General features: G+C 33.5%; 1 protein-coding gene across 3 annotated transcripts in view; it reads right to left on the bottom strand.

The window, feature by feature from the left end:
• Positions 1-20,687, bottom strand: part of FSTL5 (follistatin like 5) — a 768,518-nt gene that overhangs the window by 64,598 nt on the left and 683,233 nt on the right. For all 3 annotated transcript variants that reach the window (XM_019441101.2, XM_053901160.1, XM_053901159.1), the window contains exon 13: positions 12,735-12,884. In XM_019441101.2, coding sequence (XP_019296646.2) covers positions 12,735-12,884 — 150 coding nt within the window. The remainder of the gene's footprint in view (positions 1-12,734; positions 12,885-20,687) is intronic.

Raw genomic sequence — 20,687 nt, 5'->3', positions numbered from 1 at the left:
ATACTCTGGAAATTACTTTAAATGTTAAGTTTAGACCATTAGCCTTTATAAAAGAGAAAGACACTATATTTGGTACTTAATTTTTTTCTTCCATAATTAAACCTGTAAACTTCGGTGTTATAAAATATTTTAAATGTTTCTCCACATTTTATGAAAAGGATTGTAAATTTTCTGTTATCCTTTTCTGCCCTCTCTCTCCCATGCCTCTCATTCTCCGGAACAGGATTCCATCTGCCTTTTAAATACTGATCTCTGCAGCATCTCCCCTGCTACCGACAAGAACAGACTCTATCCTCTTGACCCTCATCACATGGTTTCTAACATCTAACTTTATACTCACCAACTTTCTCAACAGATTTGTCAGGATGCTTTGGTTTGTTTGTTTGTTTTGTAAGCATTAGACAGATCTTGACAATAATCTGCTCTAAACACCACAGTGTCTTTTCCTTTTCCTCACAGTAAAGCCAAAAGTTCTTCGAATGACTACCAGGCCCTAGCTGACCTGCCACTTCCCTCTTCTTTCTCTGACTCCTTCACCTACTCCTCCAATCAAGGTGCTCTTGGCCTCCTGCCATTCATCCAACATGCTCTCCACATGTCTGTCTTTTGGAGGGCTTTTCCCCTGAACTTATCCACAGATAGCCCAGTGTCTGCTTCCTCAACACCTCCTTTGTTCAGAACTCGCCTTCTCAGGGAGGCCAGTCTGACCACCCTGCTGAATACTGTTAGCAGCCTTCACTTTGTGCACATCCCCTCATCCTTAGCTTGCCCAATCCCACGTGGCCTTGCACTACCATTTTACCTTTTCTAAAGGACTTACTACCTCAGCATACATTATGCAATTTACATTTTAATATTCCCATCTTTCATTTCTGTTTTCATCCAATGGATTCTAGGTTGCTAGAAAGCAGATTGTTTGTGTTTGTGTAAGTCAATAATATCACCTATGCACTTAGAACAATACCTTGTAAATAGCAGTACTCAACATACAATTAATGGACCTCTAAATCTACTTAATTGGGGAAACAAAATTGCAAAATTAAGGAACATTCCAAAACTTATTACTATCATTATTATTTTTTTATTTAAGAAAGACAATTATACTCTGTGCTATGCTTATTATAAACAAGGTTTTTAAAAATGTTTTACAAATACAATTTCTTTTAATCTCCGTAATAGTCTTTGTGATGAGGTATGCAGTATCATTATCCCCTTTGTACAGATAAAAATGAACTAAAGTACCACTATTGATCCCTGCTTATTGTAAAACTCCCACATTCCTCTCCAAATGCCGTCATGTTTAATGTGCATTACATCACTATTCAAAATACAAATGAATTCAAGCTTCCCACATTGTTCCGTATATTAAATGTTTATAAAATGTAATATGTTTTTTTTAAGAAAAAAGACATCCTAGTATCTCCTTCTCACAATTTGTCATTTTCATTCCTTTATGCTGCACCCACTCCACTTTGGAGACCATTGGTGTATATAGGTTTTTTTTTTTTTTTCTGCAGCTACTAACCATTTACCAAGAAAAAAAACATGATATAAATTGAATAACAAATGTTCAAGAATATGTGATTGGGAAAAAAAAAGTGTATATGTATTCATCTTTCACCTCACAGCTAACCTATATAGAATGCTCATTTATTACTTTGTATAAATTTGTTTTAATTACTGATATTATTTTACTAGGAAAATTGCTTTCAAACTTTGCCTGGAGAAGCCTATGGAAATGAGATCTTTATTTGTAGCAGGTCATTGAAATCCTGACCATAATAGAACAAAGGGAAGCAGTTTAGATCTATTGAATGATTCCATAAGACTTTGTTTAAAATTTTTTTTAATGTTTATTTATTTTTGAGAGACAGGGAGAGGCAGAGCATGAGCAAGGGAGGGGCAGAGAGAGAGGGAGACACAGAATCTGAAGCAGGCTCCAGGCTCTGAGCCGTCAGCATATAGCCTGATGAGGGCTCAGACCCAAGAACCAAGAAATCATGACCCGAGCCAAAGTCAGAAACATAACCAGATGAGTCACCCAGGTGCCCTGCATAAGACTTTGTTTAAATTAAAGGTTCTGATACTGCAGATTGGAAATTTTTCTCCCATATAATAAACACTATGATTTTCTGCACACAGTATCCTTTGCTTGGCCTGGTGATATTCAGATAATTAAACCATAATCCTACTTCCAAAAATTTTCATTTTCAGAAATATCTTAAAAATTACAATATATTGTTACCATAACTAATTAATAGTAGTGACCTAGGTATTCAGGTCTGAGAATCCATATTTCTTAATTTTCCATATAAGTACCGTTTTCAGAGTGTTATATTATGTTCAATTAACTTCTTACCCTATTACTTTCTTTTTTTTCGTTTCTTTTATAATGTTTATTTATTTTTGAGAGAGACAGAGACAGAATGCCAGTGGGTTAGGGGCAGAGAGAGAGGGAGACACAGAATCCGAAGCAGGTTCCCGGCTTAGAGCTGTCAGCACAGAGCCCAATGCGGGGCTCGAACCCACAAGCCGTGAAATCATGACCTGAGCCGAAGTTGGAGGCTCAACCAACTGAGCCACCCAGGCGCCCCAGTATCCTATTACTTTCTTAAAATGTACTATATAATGTAATAATAAAAAGGTTTTATTTGTACCTTTGTAAAGATATTGATAAATTTTTTTTCTTTAATATTTTAAAACATTGTTTAAGGATATAATTTACACTATAAGGTTTTGTTTTGTTTTTTCTCTATGTCAATCTACAAATCTTAACTCCTTCATAATTCCAACATACCTACCGTTATATAAATTTATCAGTATTTCTTGAGGGGGTGAGGCAAATATAAAAAATCTAAAATACATGCTATATTGGGCGTCTAGGTGGCTCAGTCAGTTAAGCATCCGACTTCAGCTCAGGTCATGAGTTCAAGACCCATGAAGACATCTGTGCTAACAGCTCAGATCCTGGAGCCTGCTTCAGACTCTGTGTCTCCCTCTCTCTGTCCCTCCCCTCCTCGCACTGAGTCTCACTGTCTCTCTCAAAAATAAATAAACATTAAAAAATTAAAATACTTGCTATACTGGTCATGGCCAGTTGCATCAACTTCTATAAAGATGGCTTATTTTGTAAGGGTGAAATACTGATAATACCAAGGAAGATACACAAAACTTGGGGTTGAGTCTTGACATGCAGGAACAGTGAAGCACAGCTTGTTTATCAGTCTGACAAGGAGAGTAGCAGCTGGCTAATTAAGTGAACCTAATTTAAACTAATGATGTCGATTCTCAAGATAATGTGCTAATGGCTAGAGGAGACTGCTGATGACACTTAAGAATACTCCCGAGGTGTCACAAGCCACTTTTGCATCCAAGCAAAACCTGATTTTGCTCCACAGAAGACAAAATGAGGTCAGTTGGTTACTAGTCAATCTCTTTTACAGCCAAATATCACCTGTATGCCACTCTTATAAAAATTTCATGTGTTCTTATAAAAACACATTTGATGTTTAAAGCAACACCAACGTTATAGACTCCATTAAAAAATTGTGACCTTTTACTTTTTAAGCTGTTGATACAAATGATATTGTTGCATCCACTGAAAACAAATAGACTCCAATGATAATATTTTATCATGGGCTTTATAAAATCTTACGTTGTCAAGAAAATATTTGTCATTTTAATAATAAAATGTAACAAACCTGTTCAAAATGTTTAGATTTTTAATCCTAAAATACACATTTAATACCAATCCACACAGTCTTTTGCAGGTGTTTTCAGGCAAAAGCAAAAGTCAGAAATATGATTTCTTAGATAAGGTCAGTGTAAAACACTAGGGATCTACTTTAATTAGATTGAAAAAGAAAGCTCGAAAGATTAAACTTAAATAAGAGTAGTGTTATTTTTCTTCTCTTTTCTTTTTTTTTAAGATTGATTTGGGACTTCACTGTTCCATTTATATATCCACACTATGGAAAATTCTATGGTATTTTTTATCATGTTTGGGAGAAGATGAACTAACTTTCTGTTATAATATTCTTAGCTGTATAATATACTCAGGTTTGAAAGAAAGAAATAAACAGCTACAGCACTCAATCAGGAAGTATAACTTTACTTGGATATAAAAAAGACTCACTTCAAATCTAGGCTCAGTTGAGAAAAGCGGTCAGAATGAGAAAGGGATGCTTTACTTTTTATAAAATTAACTTTGTGCTTTGCAGTTGACTTTGAGTGTGCCCTGTATTTGGATATAAATACAGCTTTAAATCATAAAGTTTTTTTTTTTATTTAGTCTTTCAAGTAGCTAGAAATGTTTTTTTTTTCTTTAAGTAGTTTTAAAACTTGAACTACTTGGGTTATTAATTTATAAAACAGAGGGTTCAATATTGAAGTCTGTAAGATCTATCATGTTGTTTTCAAATTGGGAAAACCTTGAGGGAATTTATAATTCTAAGAGATGAAGTGTTTTCAAGTACAAAAATAGAACCACTAGGATATTTATAATTCACCTTTAAGCATGTACTTTTGAAGACTAAAATTTACATACTGTAAGGTATTGTTAAGACAAATATAAGGATGTGTTCTTTCACCCAGCAGGTAGTAGATGTATGGAACTCATTATCTAAAGAGTTCACAGGCTAAAATTATACATGGTTTTGAAAAAAAGAGCTTAGACAAATTAAAAAATTGGAAATTCTAACTTTTGGGGCCCCTGGGTGGCTCAGTCAAGCATCCGACTCTTGATTTTTCTCAGGTCATGATCTCATGTTTTGTGGGATAGAGCTCCACCTCGGGCTCTGTGCTGACAGTAAGGGGCCTATTGGAATTCTCTCTCTCTCTCTCTCTCTCTCCCTCTCTCTCTCTTTCTCCTTCTCCCCCTCTCTGTCCCTCCCCAGCTTATGCTCTCTCTCTCAAAATAAATAAAATTAAATTTAAAAAAAGAAGATTCTAACTTCTATATTTAAAAAGAAAGCAATCTTTTATGTATATATCTAAAATTTTAAGTTGATATTTACAGTCAACCAGTCAACCATAGGTTTCAATAAGTAGTATTTCTATCAGAAAGAATACTAGACTGAGTGTACTCAGTATGGAAATTTTCATTTTAAAACTACAGTGATGTCTAAATTTCTATAGAACAGATTGTTGGAGAATCACCCAAATCATTACACTTGCTACTTCACGTTCCTTCTTTCCAGTGAGGTATTTGGTAGCCCCTATAATTCAAAACCATTTCTTTTTATTGATGGAAAGGCAACATTCAACTTCATCATACACCTTGCCAGAATTGTGTGGGAAACCCCATGACACTCTACTGCCTCAGCCTTTTTGCTCCAAATATTAAGTTCTTACATTTTTTTCCTACAATAGGAACATATCTGGTACGTTTTTCTTCGTTCCTACTGTTCTCCAAATAGAAGGCAGCTGTAGAAAGTGAGGCAATAAGGCTGATAAATGGTGTGTGGGGCAAAATGCATCAAGAGAAGGTTAAGATTTGTCTTTGATAGTAGAAAGTATGAGAATATACAGAGACTATCCCCAGAGGAGGAAGAGTAGATAAAACAGAAAGCCAGCCACCAAGTCAACTTTCACCTCTAAACCCAGTTGGGACAGAATATTTTGTGTTGTTTTGTTTTAAAGCTCTTAAATTAATATTCCTTTTTATTCTTTTTGGGGTTACATGTTTCTAACATATTTTCACTTTAATTTGTTCCTTCCCACATTGTTTTTAGAATTTACTACTTTAATACTTTCTTAGTTTCTTTTATTCTCTGCTAGGATTGTGGTTATATATTCTTTTATTCAACTCTAATAGTGTTAATCGTGACTTTTGTCCTTATTCTTTGCCAAAATTCCCAGAGTTTACTTTTACTTAGTCTTTTTTTTAATAAATCAGTTTTTGTCTTTTATACATTAATTCCTTTGTGTATTTATATATACAGGAAAAGCTTGGATTGCCAGTAACTTGTTCTGTGAGTGTTCTGCAAGATTAGAAACATTTCTTATAAATTTTAACTTGATAAGCTAATTATGTCTTGCAATACAAGTAGTACATGGCACCAAAAATCACATGATCACAAATGAGCCAATGGTTCTTGAAATTCGCTTTGATATACAAGTGCTTTGGATTACAAGCATGTTTCCAGAACAAATTATGCTCGCAAACCAAGGTTTTACTGTATATATTTGTTTTTATATTTTCCTTCTTTCATAAAGATTATTCTGATTTTCTTTAGCTAAATTCTAAAACTATCTGGCTAAATGTTTTATTTTTAGCTATTATTAATTTTTTTAATTAAGGAAAAAAATAACCTCAAATCATAGTCTTACTTGGATTCAACATATTTATTTATGGTTATCAATATTACTTGATATTGATATTAATATTTTAAATTTACTTTGGTACTGTTAATAGCTTAACATTGTGTCAGAAAATCAGTATGAAATAATTTCATTTCTATTTCTTGAGACTTAATGTGTAGCCTACCATGTGGTCATTTTCGCTATGGTCTGAGTGTTTGTTTCTCCCTCAGAATGCATATGTTAAAATCTTAACTCTCAAAGATGATAGTATCAGGAAGTGGGCCTTTGGGAAGTGATTAGGTCATGAGCATGGAGATTATGGAATTAGTGCTTTTAAAGAAAGATCCTACAGAGATTCCTCGCCCCTTCTACCATGCGAGGACACAGTGAGATGGCACTAACTATGAACCAGCAAGAAAATCCTCACCAGATCACAACCATGCTGACACCTTAATCTTGGACTTTCCAGACTCAGAACTGTAAGAAATAAACTTCTATTGTTTACAATCTACACAGTCTGTTGTATGCTGTTGTAATGGCCCTAATGGACAAAGATATGATAAAATGTTTAGTGATGATGTATATATTAATCATTGCTGGATGCAAAGCCAAACACATACATCTGTTCAAGCATAGTAATACTGTTGTTCAATTCACACATAGTGTTGATTTTGTTGATTGGTCAAGTATAGATTTATCAAATTCTTCTCACTTTGATCATATGTCAATCTCTACTAGTAGTATGGCAATAATCACTTTACAAAATTGTAAGCAATCATGTATGTTTTTAGTCTTATATTTTCTTAATAAAGTAAACCTTCTATCGTTATCAAGTAACTTTCTTTAACTTAATACTTTGTTGCCTTAAAGTTCCTTTAAAATCTGATGTCAATATAGCTATATGAGCTTTTTTGATTTTTTTAGCATACTTCCTGCACCATCTGCACTGTCCTTACACGTCAATTTTTCTTTTATCTCTTATCTCATAATGTGCATATGGCTAGATTTTCATTATTCAGGCTGACAGTTCTCTTTTTTGTTTTTCATTGAGTTACATTAGTCCATCCTCAGTTAGTTATTGTGAACATATTTTTTTAAATTTCTATTTATTTTATTATTTTTTAATACGTGAGTATAGCTGACACACATTATTACACTAAGTTTCAGCTTAGTTATTTTACAAGTTTATACATTATGCTATGTTTACTATAAATATAGCTACTGTAAATATAGTCCCATTACATTGCTATTCCAGTATCACTGACTGTATCCCTTCTGCTTTGTATTTTATCCCTGTGACTCGCTCATTCTATAACTGGAAGCCCGTATCTCCCTCTCCCCTTCATGTATTTTGCCCAACCCTCCACCCTCCACCTCTCTGGCTATTATCAGTCTGTTCTCTATATTTATAGTATGATTCTGCATTTTGTTTGTTTATTTTTTTTTAGATTCCACGTATGAGTGAACACATATAGTATATTTGTTTTTCACAGTCTGACTTATTTCACTTAGCATAATACCCTCTAGGTCCATCCATGTTGTCTCAAATGACATGATATCATGCTTTCTTATGGCTGTGTAATATTACATTGTGTATCACATTTACCTTATCCATTCCTATCAATGGGCACTTAGGTTGCTTCCATGCCTTTGTTATTGTAAAAAATGCTGCAATAAACATAGGAGTATATCTTTTTGAGTTAGTGTTTTCATATTTCCTGGGGAAATACCCAATAGTGGAATTATTGGATCATATGATATGTCTATTTTTTAATTTTTTGAGGAATCTACATAATATTTTCTAAGATATCACCTTAGAATGGCTAAAATCAAGAAAGCAAGAAACAATGAGTATTGAAGAGGATGGGGAGAAAAAGGAACTCTTGTGCACTGTAGAAAACAGTATGAAAATTCCTCAAAAAATAAATGTATTCAGTTTTATCCTATCATTTTGTTTAAACTTGTTTCTATTTATTTGGGATTTTCCATCCTTATTATTTGTATTTCTTATTTATTTTTTCTCCCAGTGTATTTATTTGTAAGTTTTTCATTGCCTTTTATTTTTTAATAGACAGACACAATATTGAAAGATAAGTTCTTGTAACATTAATAAGCATACATAATATATGTATGGATAATTAGTTATTATTCCCATTCCAAAATAATACAAAAAATCTTAAAATATTGCAAACAAAATCATCCCTTTCCCTGTTTACGTATTATGTACAGTACTTAAACACTCATATCACTGTTTTTGTCTTGTGTTTTCACTCTTTTAAACATTTCAATCTTTTTTTTTCAAAAATTTTTTTCCTTAACGTTTTAATTTATTTTTGAGAGACAGAGAGAGACAGAGTGTGAGTGGGGGAGGGGCAGACAGAGAGGGAGACACAGAAATCGAAGCAGACTCTGAGTTGTCAGCACAGAGCTGGATGACTTGGGGCTCAAACTCAGAGACCATGAGATCATGACCTGAGCTAAAGTCAGGCGCTTAACGGAGTGAGCCAACCAGGTGCCCCTAAACATTTCAATCTTAAACTAAGAGGATATCCTAATTATTACTGAAAGTTAGTATTTTAATATATCATATATTTACCAAACTGTGTGCTCACTATCATATCAAACTTACTGATCAGTTAATTTTCCTTATTCCTGAAGCAGTTTCAGTTCTATTTCAGTTTATCTTGGTGATATTATCTGTTTTTGTGTCTCTGACATAATAAATAATGCTCTGGTTTCAAAATTATTTTTCCCTGATCATATTATAATATTAGAATATATTTTATTTCCACTAAGCCCTTTAATAATGTTTCTCTTTCATTTGGTGTCCATTATTGCTATTGAGAAAATTGCTGCTGTTCTCATAGTAATTCATCTGCCATTTTAAGATTCTTCTTTGATATTTATTTTTTTCCATTTAGATTTCATTGTCCTTTCTAAATCTGAAGGCTTACTATATTTTATTTTATAAATTATAAAATAAAAATAATACGCAGTGTATATGTGTACACATATATATAAAATATTCTTTATTATAGTATAGTAAATGCTCAGTTATTGTCACTCATTTTGACCTAAATACTGTTTCCTCTTTTTTTTTCTTTTTTTCACTCCCGTTTTGAAAAATATTACCTCCTTTCTGGAACCTCCTTCTTTAATTTATGCTTTCTACTGTTAATGGATAAATAACGTCTGGTATATTAAGATGCATTTGATTTCATTATTATTGGTAATTGTTTCCATAAAGTTACCATAAACACTGAATTTCTGAATAATAACCTATTGTTCCTAGGGGGAATACATACTTCAATTCCTAAGGGCCTCTGGTCAAAAGGTTTTCATCAACTAATCAATACTTAAATTTATTTCATGTGTGTTTCTGTTCAAAGACACTTTACTTAATATATATTGTTCATTAATTAACATTGAACTCATGGCCAAAGTGTACTACAACTCATGGCTAAATGAAGCTTACCATTGGGCACATCACAGCATTCTTACACGGGCATTTCAACACTATGCTTAGGAGTCATTTTAAGTGGAAAATTGCCCACAAAACCACAAAAATGCAAAACACATGGTACTCAATAGACCATGGAAAGAAGACTTGTTTACAGTATAAAAGCTGAAACAAGAAGGCAGAGTCTCTTCAAGTTCAATCTTTGCTAGAAATATATATGTTGGGTGACGAATTTTTCACCACTCTGTGCATGTCCCTGAATGACCACAAAAGCACCATGAGCATTGATTTTTTGGTTCTAAATGAATTTGGTGAACTTTCAAATGCAGAATAGACAATGATAATTAACTATAATCAATGTCCCTACAGCAAAAAAAAATCACACTACAGCTATGTTTAAATGAAATGATCTTATGATTATAATGTACAGCAAAGTAGCCAGATACAAATAATGGAACTATATATTTCCACTTATGTCGTACTCAAAATCAGTCAATACTTATTTATGGTGGCAGAAATACACATAATGATTATCTTTGAATAATGGCCAAAAGGAGTAATAAAGTATTATTATTTTAGTAACAAGATCATAAGGAGGACTCATTTGGATGGGGCCCAATTTTCTAACCTATAAAAACGTAAATGTTAGATTCTTGTCTGAAAAATCTCCACAATCATGATATATCATAATATTATTTTTAATAATTCAGTATTATATAGTATCTTTTACATTCTCATATTTCATTGTAATTATAGGCACTATGAAAAATAATATAATTTATGTGACTTTTACCATTGCATTAACATTTCATTATCAATATTTTCTATTAATTTAAAATTTTACATTGCTGTCTGAAGATAGTGATTATATGAAGATAAGTGATGTTAGTTTTTCTCACTTTTGAGGATCTAGTAGGTAATACATATTTAGTCAGTGTAGGTTTATAGTTGGAAGACTGAATTTAAAGACCAGTTTGATTATTTCTGAAACATACTTCTAATTTTAACCTGCTAGCTTTAATTTTTTTTAACATTTATTTATTTGAGAGAGACAGAATGTGAGCCAGGGAGGGACAGAAAAAGAGGGAGATACAGAATCCGAAGCAGGCTCCAGGCTCCAAGCTGTCAGCACAGAGCCCGATGTGGGGCTCGAACTCACAAGCTTTGAGATCATGACCTGAGCTGAGGCTGGAGGCTTAACGGACTGAGCCACCCAGGTGCCCCCATTATCCTGCTAGCTTTAGAATGTAAATAATCCCATACTGAATGCCTATAATTTGATGGCCTCTGTTACAGCTGAAATCAAGATAAAATGAACCTGCTCAAAATCCAGCAGTCTCAAAGACAGAAGCATAAGCGGTGAAATATACAGAAAGATATATATTCTCATAATAGGTACTGAACCATTAGATTGGTTATATATATGAGAATCATGTAACTCTGGAGGCCTTAGATAGGTTTTCTACCAGAACAGTTATGCATCCTTTTTCTCATGATTATACCAGTCATTATCTTATTAGAAATTAAACCATTATACTAATTGTCCACTGTAAATTTGTAACCCTAACCAGAGTTTTTCAATAGAAACACTTTTCATTCTTTTACTTGTAATACCAAAAATATCTCATAGTAGGCAATCAATATGTACAGCATGAATGGATGGATGGATGATGGGTGGGTGGGTGATTAGATAAATTCATGTGAAGCTGTTCAGGATTCTTAGAACGAAAAGCCCTAACTTTGGACTTATTACCACTTTTTGTGGTTCTAGTCAGGAATCATTAGAGGGACTAATAGCTACTTCAATATTCAATTTCAAACCAATATCGATGCAAAAAAAAGTCTTTAAATATAAGGAATGATTAGGTTACAGTGTCTCTCAGAAACTTTGATAATGAACAGGTATAAAGCACTTCTATATGCCAAGATCTGCTATAAATGCTTTATATGCATTAATTGAGTTAATTCTTTTGTTTATTTTTTTTATTTTTAATGTTTATTTATTTCTGAGAGACAGAAAGAGCACGACCAGGGAGAGCCAGAGAGAGAGGGAGACACAGAATCCAAAGCAGGCCCCAGGTTCTGAGCTGTCAGCACAGAGCCCGACGCTGGGCTTGAATTCACAAACTGTGATATCATGACATTAGCCAGCCACCCAGGCTGCCCAGTTGAGTTAATTCTAAATATAACTTTATGAGATATGTATAATTATTAATCCGTTATTAGATATACCTAATAAAACTGTTTTAAGTTTGTTTCCTCTGAGCTGTCAAGCAATAGATCATGAGTCAAGGGCCCTTTCACTGGAACCAAACTACCCAGAAGCAAATCCAGTACAACCCGTTTGCTGTTGTGCAGTGGAGTACAAACAGATTGCCTAGGTTAAACAACTTTGGATGGAGCAGAGCATGAAACGTTTGGGGACTCAAACCAGAATGTTTTTTTTTGTAACCATGATCATGATAATTTTTATTAGGATTTTTTTTCTCTGTCATTGACCTATCCACCTATTGACTTGTTTTACTACTATACTAAAACCTACTACACTACTATTATTTAATAAAGTCTACTATTATTTTGGCTTTTGTTAAGAATAAAATAAAGAGATAATAGTGTTTCTGGAATAGTAACTAGGAATACCTTAATTAGCCTCTAATTTGAATTCTTCTTGCTCTAAACAGAATAAGCAATTCTTAGGTTCATTTTTGTGGAACTAGTCATGTTAGTATTATGATGTGTTTATGGAATCAAATTTCTGAAAATAAAAATTAATTATTTTCTAAATTCATTAAGTTCAAGCAGCAGAATGAGAGGAGACTTTGCAGAAAATGCATATAGTTCCCAGTTATCCAATTAATGAAACAAGTTACCAAAGACAATCAAATGGCAATGTACAAGTTACCTGGTGAAGAATTACATAAAAGGACATTTTTTTTTAAAGATCACCTTAAAAAGCAGGGATCATGCATACCTGAACAACTTTTTGGGACTGCACATCAACGATAAGGACTCTGTCCAAAGTTGGCTGTGCAACATAAATGAACTTGTCTTTGACATTAACAGCTGAGGCCCACACACACCTCTGAATTTCATCTCCTTCAGCTTTGGGACATACTTCATCCTATAATTTAGAAAATAGTGGAAAAATGAATATTTTAAATTATAACATGGGTATGACATATTAGGAGCAAAATTAATGTTTGATGCTTTAATACTTTCAACATCAAATGTTAAATATAAACATACACAGAGAGATAAAGTTGTCTGTTAAATAAAACAATACATAGTGCACATTTAAGCTCATTAAATGTATAAATAAATCAATGTGAATAACCCTCTAATATAAATTTCATCAAGCCCTTAATTACTTATTTCTAATAGGACATTGGCCTTTCATTTGTTACTACCTAATTCATAACTCAGTAACTTCAGATATAGATAATAAATTCAATGTTTTCTCTCAAGTCTCCCACTCCTAAGCTTCTTTACCAGACATTAAATGCCACACCAAAGTATAGTTAGAGGTTATCACAGCATCTGTGGCTGCCCCCATGGCATCTCCATGGTCTTTTCAAAAGCCTCCAAATCCACTGGAAATGATTCCATAGCACTGTGGAATGAGAAGGTCAATATGTGGTCTGCTGTTTTTGTTCTTTAGAGAACTTCAGATCTGATTGCGGGAGGATCTGGCAGTTCCACTAGATTTTAAGATCTAGTTTTTAAGATTTTAAGATTCAGTCCAGAAGCTTTAGGATTCAGTCCAGAAGTTTCCAGGTATGGCCAAATCACCAAGAATATATAATGAGAGTGATTTTAAAAAATAAAATAAAAAGTAAAAACAAACAAACAAAACCAATACAGGTTGTTCCAGGCTTGCAGAACATAACCTAAAAAAAAAAAAATCCTATATATGCTTCTGGTAGTTCTGGAGGTATGAAATTAACTTCATTATATAGAATGTACCGCAGTCATTCTAAAATGATTACCAGTGGGTTCATCCTGAATCATGTCCATGATACCCTTAAGTGGGCATCACAAACCTGAAGGCAGAAATCTGTCCTCAGCACATGCCCACTGTAGTTTCATTCATCAAATGAATTTGAATAGAAACATTATTTTCTATGCCAAACATGCTTCTTCAGAAGCATATTAAATATCTTTGACAGGAACCTATTTTGTGAGAATCAAGCACTGTATAAAGTAAGTACTTGAGAAGCATGAAGATGTGGGAAGAAAGTGGGATCTAAGATTGATGAAAGGCTCTGAATTTGGGAAATTGTTTACAAATTCTTTGCTGTTGTGTAAAAGCTACCAAGAAAATCTGCCAGAATAATAGGAAGTGTGAGTGACCTGACACATCACTGTTAGCGGAACAACTGCTGAACCAGGAGCAATTTCCACCCTTTTGTTTTCTACAGAACTATTCAACAGTAAAATAAACTGCTCTGCTGGGAATTATTTCCTATTTGTATGCTGTCCCCATAAGATGTCCCTGACCAGCCTCGCAATCATTTTTACAAAGCCATTAAAAGTTTCCTGACAGCCACCCTGAGTTTTCCTTGCTTCACTTTATGCCATTATTTCTGATGAGAGTCTATTAGGTCCCATTTTGCAACGACACTCTTATTTTTTCAGATCACATAGATTAATATTTATTTCTGGGGATAGGAATTTTAGAGGAATGTTTTTTTTCACATGCCTTAGGCATTTAATGAGGTAAAAGAAAACCTCAAAAAAAAAAAAAAAACAAAGATGCAAAATAAAATTAAGATAATACATACGGATTAGGGAAATTGTCAGGAATTATATTGAGAAGTTTAATTAAATCACTTTTTATAGAAATGTATACCACCATTTAGAGTAAAAGGAATTAATAAGATATTAGAACTAATAAGGATGAGCATCAATAATAAAAAGACAACTCATAATCCATAATTAGAACTTATCTATTTCCCTTTGGGTCATTTTGACATTTAATAATACACAATTCCTGTCTATGCATTATTCTCTTCCAAAACTTTAAAGGCAAACAAGACATGTTTCTAGCGATGATGAAAGTTTGGATTTAACAATTAAAACAGTGCTGATGATACCTGACTTCTAAACATAAGTAGGTCAAATAGATGGATATATGCATTTGTTTTCTATACTTTGGCATTTTTATTTATTGTATTGACTCTCTATTAAAAACACATTTTCCTCAGATTTCTAAATTCCCACCTCTCCTTCCTCTTCTTCCTCATACACCCCCTCTCAACATGCCTTCCATTATTTATGGCAAGGACAAATGTTATTTGTCATAAGCACCTCCATTTTCCTTGCATCCAACTCAGCAAGTGTCTGTCATTATCCCCTCCTCTCATCCTTCTCTCCAATCATAGATTTGTCCACCTGTCTTTTGCCTTCAGAAAGATCTGCCCTATATTTCATTTGAAATTTTATTTATTTATTTATTTATTTTTTTTTATTTATTTTTTTTTTTTTTTAGGGTTTGGACTGTCATGTTTTCATTTTAATTTGCTTCCATTTATTATTATTATTATTTTTTTATTTTTTAATATATGAAATTTACTGTCAAATTGGTTTCCATACAACACCCAGTGCTCATCCCAAAAGGTGCCCTCCTCAATACCCATCACCCACCCTGCCCTCCCTCCCACCCTGCCCTCCCTCCCACCCCCCATCAACCCTCAGTTAGTTCTCAGTTTTTAACAGTCTCTAATGCTTTGGCTCTCTCCCACTCTAACCTCTTTTTTTTTTTTTTTTTTTCCTTCCCCTCCCCCATGGGTTTCTGTTATGTTTCTCAGGATCCACATAAGAGTGAAACCATATGGTATCTGTCTTTCTCTGTATGGCTTATTTCACTTAGCATCACACTCTCCAGTTCCATCCATGTTGCTACAAAAGGCCATATTTCATTTTTTCTCATTGCCACGTAGTATTCCATTGTGTATATAAACCACAATTTCTTTATCCATTCATCAGTTGATGGACATTTAGGCTCTTTCCATAATTTGGCTATTGTTGAGAGTGCCGCTATAAACATTGGGGTACAGGTGCCCCTATGCATCAGTACTCCTGTATCCCTTGGATAAATTCCTAGCAGTGCTATTGCTGGGTCATAGGGTAGGTCTATTTTTAATTTTCTGAGGAACCTCCACACTGCTTTCCAGAGCGGCTGCACCAATTTGCATTCCCACCAACAGTGCAAGAGGGTTCCTGTTTCTCCACATCCTCGCCAGCATCTATAGTCTCCTGATTTCTTCATTTTGGCCACTCTGACTGGCGTGAGGTGGTATCTGAGTGTGGTTTTGATTTTAGCTATGTCTCTAAGTATTCAAGCATGAACATTCTCTGTAATTTAAGAAGCAAAGAATAAGAAAACATTAATTGGATTTCATCATCTTTCCCTTCCAATCATCCATCCAATTCTCTTCAGACACTGAACAAGCTGTCTCGAAATTTACTTCCATTTCTTGATCTTTCAATATAAATTGTTCATACTTCAGACAGGTTTTCATCATCCTAGCTCTTTAAAAAGAGGAAAGATCACCAGTGGCCTCAGAATTTCCAATCATTATTCTTTACTTTTTATTGGGAAGCATTTATTGAGTTCATATTATGTGAGAGATATTGTACAAAACTATGTTTGGAAACAAAATCATGAATAGAAGAGAACACCTGCTCTCAGATTGCTCATAAATTCTGATGCATTTGGCTATTCAGACACTGATTCTTCCTAAAATGTTCTTTCATTCAAGTAAGGCGAAGATCGGCAAAAACATTTTTTCAGGAGTAGATTCCTTAATGCCCCTTACCCATTTAGCCCATCCTCACTCTCACAGCTCCTCCAGCAACCCACTGTTTGTTCGCTATATTTAAGTCTCTCATGTTTTGTCCCTCTCCCTGTTTTTATATTATTTTTCTTCCCTTCCCTATGTTCATCTGTTTTGTATCTTAAGTTTCTCATGAGTGAAGTCATATGGTATTTGTTTTTGACTAATTTCGCTTAGCATAATACCCTCTAGTTCCATCCGTGTATTTGCAAATGGCAAGAGTTCATTCTTTTTGATTGCTGAGTAATACTCTATTGTTTGTATATATACCACATCTTCTTTACTTATCTGTCGATGGATGTTTGGAGTCTTTCCATACTTTGGCTACTGTTGATAGTACTGCTATAAACATTGGGGTGCATGTGCCTCTTCAAAACAGCACACCCATATCCCTTGGATAAATACTTGGTAGTGCAATTGCTGAGTCACAGAGTACTTCTATTTTTAATTTTTTGAGGAATCTCCATACTGTTTTTCAGAGTGGCTGCAACAGTTTGCATTCCTATCAGCAGCGCAAAAGAGATCCTCTTTCTCCGCATCCTCGCCAACATCTGTTAATTGTAGCCATTCTGACAGGTGTGAAGTGATATTGTGGTTTTGATTTGTATTTCTCTGACGATGAATGATGTTGAGCATTTTTTCATGTGTCGGTTGGCCATCTGGATGTCTCCTTTGGAGAAGTGTATATTCATGCCTTTGCCCATTTCTTCACTGGATTATTTGTTTTTTGGGTGTTGAGTTTGATAAGTTCTTTATAGATTTTGCATACTAACCCTTTATCTGATTTGTCATTTGCAAATATCTTCTCCCATTCTGTCAGTTGCCTTTTAGTTTTGCTGATTGTTTCCTTCACTGTGCAGAAGCTTTTTATTTTGATGAGGTCCCAATAGTTCATTTTTGCTTTTGTTTCCCTTGCCTCCAGAAATGTGTTGAGTCAGAAGTTGCTGCGGCCAAGGTCAAAGAGGTTTTTGCCTGCTTTCTCCTCGAGGATTTTGATGGCTTCCTGTTTTACATTTAGGTATTTCATCGATTTTGAGTTTATTTTTGTGTATGGTATAAGAAAGTGATCCAGGTTCATTTTTTTCTATGTGTTGCTGTCCAGTTTTCCCAGCACCATTTGCCGAAGAGACTGTCTTTATTCCAATGGATATTCTTTCCTGCTTTGTCACAGATTAGTTGGGCATACATTTGTGGGTCCATTTCTGGGTTCTCTATTCTGTTCCATTAATCTGAGTGTCTGTTTCTATGCCAGTACTATACTGTCTTGATGATTACAGCTTTGTAATACCGCTTGAAATCCGGGATTGTGATGCTCCAGCTTTGGTTTTCTTTTTCAAGATTGTTTTGTCTATTCAGGGTCTTTTCTGGTTCCATACAAATTTTAAGATTGTTTGTTCTAGCTCTGTGAAGAATGCTGATGTTATTTTGATAGGGACTGCCCAAATTCATACCATTTCCTACTCTGGTGTGTGGCCCAACAGCTAAGAACATTTTTTTGCATTTTTCATTGGTTGACAATAAAAGAAGAATACTATTTTGTGACATGTAAACATTATATGAGATTCAAATTTGCATAAAGGTTTATTAGAACACAGCCACGTCCATTTATTTAAATATTGTCTATGACTCTTTTCATGCAATAGCAGACAAAAAGATCATGTGGACTGGAAAGCCTAAGATATTTACTATCTGAACCTCTGTAGAATAAAATGTTGTTGATCTCATTCTTGGATATAACCTTATCTTAGTTATTATTTAAATCCTATTAAGTTCTGTCTATAGTGACTTCTTTATCTTATGCTCCTTAATTATGATTTCAGAAAAGGTAAGCCTCAGACCTTGGTTTTCTGCTTTATTTCCTTTACATTAAATTCTTCTCAGAGTGCATTCATTCTTATTGCTTTATTGTAATTATGGTCAGATGACACAAAGAAATTAATCTGTGGCCTTGCCAACCACCAGGACTTCTATTATCAGTCTTTTACAGAAAAAAAAATCTGTTAAATTAACAACTTGAAATACCGCCACAATAATAAAAAAATGTGTACTATATTAAAGGTGATTCAAAACTAAATAGAAAGTAAAAAGGGTGAAATACACATACATGAACACACTTAGGTAAATTACAGATAGATGATAAGATAGGGAGATATATGATAGAGAAGGAGAAATACACAGATGGTATAGAAAGATAAACATTTTCCATCTAGAGATAGATAATAAGGTTTGTTTTATATTTGGAAACTTTAAAAAACTAAGTAATTTTATAAAATAAAGACTATTGAGTAGCAAAACAACAGAGTAAAATTAACAATAATAATCATGTGTAGGCCCGCATACAAATGTGAGTATAGTTGATATGTAAAATATCTTGTTTAAAAGTAGACAATAATCTAAGGAATGTCAGGCCTAGGAGCAAAGGAAACAAAACACAAAAGGCAAACTAATTAAATACAAATAGGTTAGAATTCTCTGAGATATACAGAAAAGTAAATATCTGATCTTTTGCATAATTTGGATTATAAAGGCGTCATGTAATATACAGAGCTGTGAATAAAAATAAACTGGCTTATATTATATTATAATAAAATATTATTAAAAAGGCAGAAATAAGCATGTAACATATAAGGTGATCTAAGATGGATATACCAAATTTAGGCATTGGATTCACCCAAGGGTGGTATACAGACACTCTTAGGTAAGTACTGAACTACTAGAATTTTATATTAAGTCAAAGAATGAGAGAAAGAGAATTTGACGTTTTGATCAACATGTAGCATTTAAGTTTGAAAATTTATAGATATATTGCAGACCTGGTTCTCTTGCTGATGTGGTCACTAGTTATTAAAAATAAATTGATTTTAGTAGTTCTGCATTGTTTAATTTTTCTGCTTCTCTACCAGTCATGTTCCTAAGACTGGCAAGAGAGTTGCCTCCCCTGGCAGTAATTAAGAATTGTGGGGAGTTGAGGGACCTTGCAAATAGAAAAAAAAAAAATGAAAGAAAGAAATTTAAAAAATCTTACTGAAAATGTGTAACTGTAATCTTCATTTACCTGCAATAAACAGTCTGTTCCCTAGCTAGAATATTCTCACCAAAACTTCATAAACACCAATGATTTTCCATAGCTACTAAAAAGCACACCATACCTTGTATTAATCAAATTCTTTTCAATCTACATTTGGCAGTCATATTTGTAATATTTCCAGTGAACTTATCCCTAACTACTATGGGTCTTACTGATTTCCTTCTTGTCTCAACTTCCATAGCTTTTATATTTTGTATCACATAGTTTGGCATATAACCATGTACTATCATCTTAATTGAAATGTTAGCCTTTGCTATTCCTATATTTTTACATTTTCCAAACATAATAGCAAAGATACAATATTTCTTCAGTAAATATATGTTTAAAATATATTTGGAATCTTTTGCAGCAATTTGGCATTGCCATAATAGCCATGTGCTCATATGACTAGTAGACTTATCTCTTTAAACAGAATTTAGACCAGTCTGGGTGTGTCAAAGTTGCCTGGGGGATTTCTTGGGATGAAAAATACCTACTGGTTAAAAAAAAAAAAAAAGAAAAAAAGAAAAATTGAGCAAAAATCAAAGTGATTCTTTCCCCCCACAAATAGTTTAAGAAGCATTGATTTGAGCTTTTTTTTTTAAATCCCGACTGTCATCATCTGAGTCAACTGAGATATATAGAAAAGTGAATAATAAAATACTTGAAAAAATAGTGTTCACTTTATCAATAGACTGTAAATAATTATTTCCAATGAGGATTTGTTCAGTTTATCATGAATCAAGACAAATGAAACAAAGGTTCTTTTGTACTGTTTAGGTTGGGATTCCTAGGATAGTTTTCATAACATGAAAATATCTATAATCAAGGTTAAGCTTTTTTTTAATACACTGAATATAATGTATTCTGTTGATCTTGCTTAGTGATATTAAAAAAAGAGATCTCACAAAAATGTATTAATTTAAATTAATATCAATAGTTATCTCCCTGTTGGACCTCTTTTTAAAAAGAAAGGCCATGAAGTTTAAGTACTTTTATCAATTTTTAATTGAACTCACTA

Source organism: Panthera pardus, unplaced genomic scaffold (genome assembly GCF_024362965.1).
Source record: "Panthera pardus isolate Hobbes unplaced genomic scaffold, ASM2436296v1 HiC_scaffold_13, whole genome shotgun sequence".
NCBI classification, from domain to species: domain Eukaryota; kingdom Metazoa; phylum Chordata; class Mammalia; order Carnivora; family Felidae; genus Panthera; species Panthera pardus.
The sequence above is the reverse complement of the archived record's forward strand: the minus strand, read 5'-3'. Positions and strand labels throughout refer to the sequence as shown.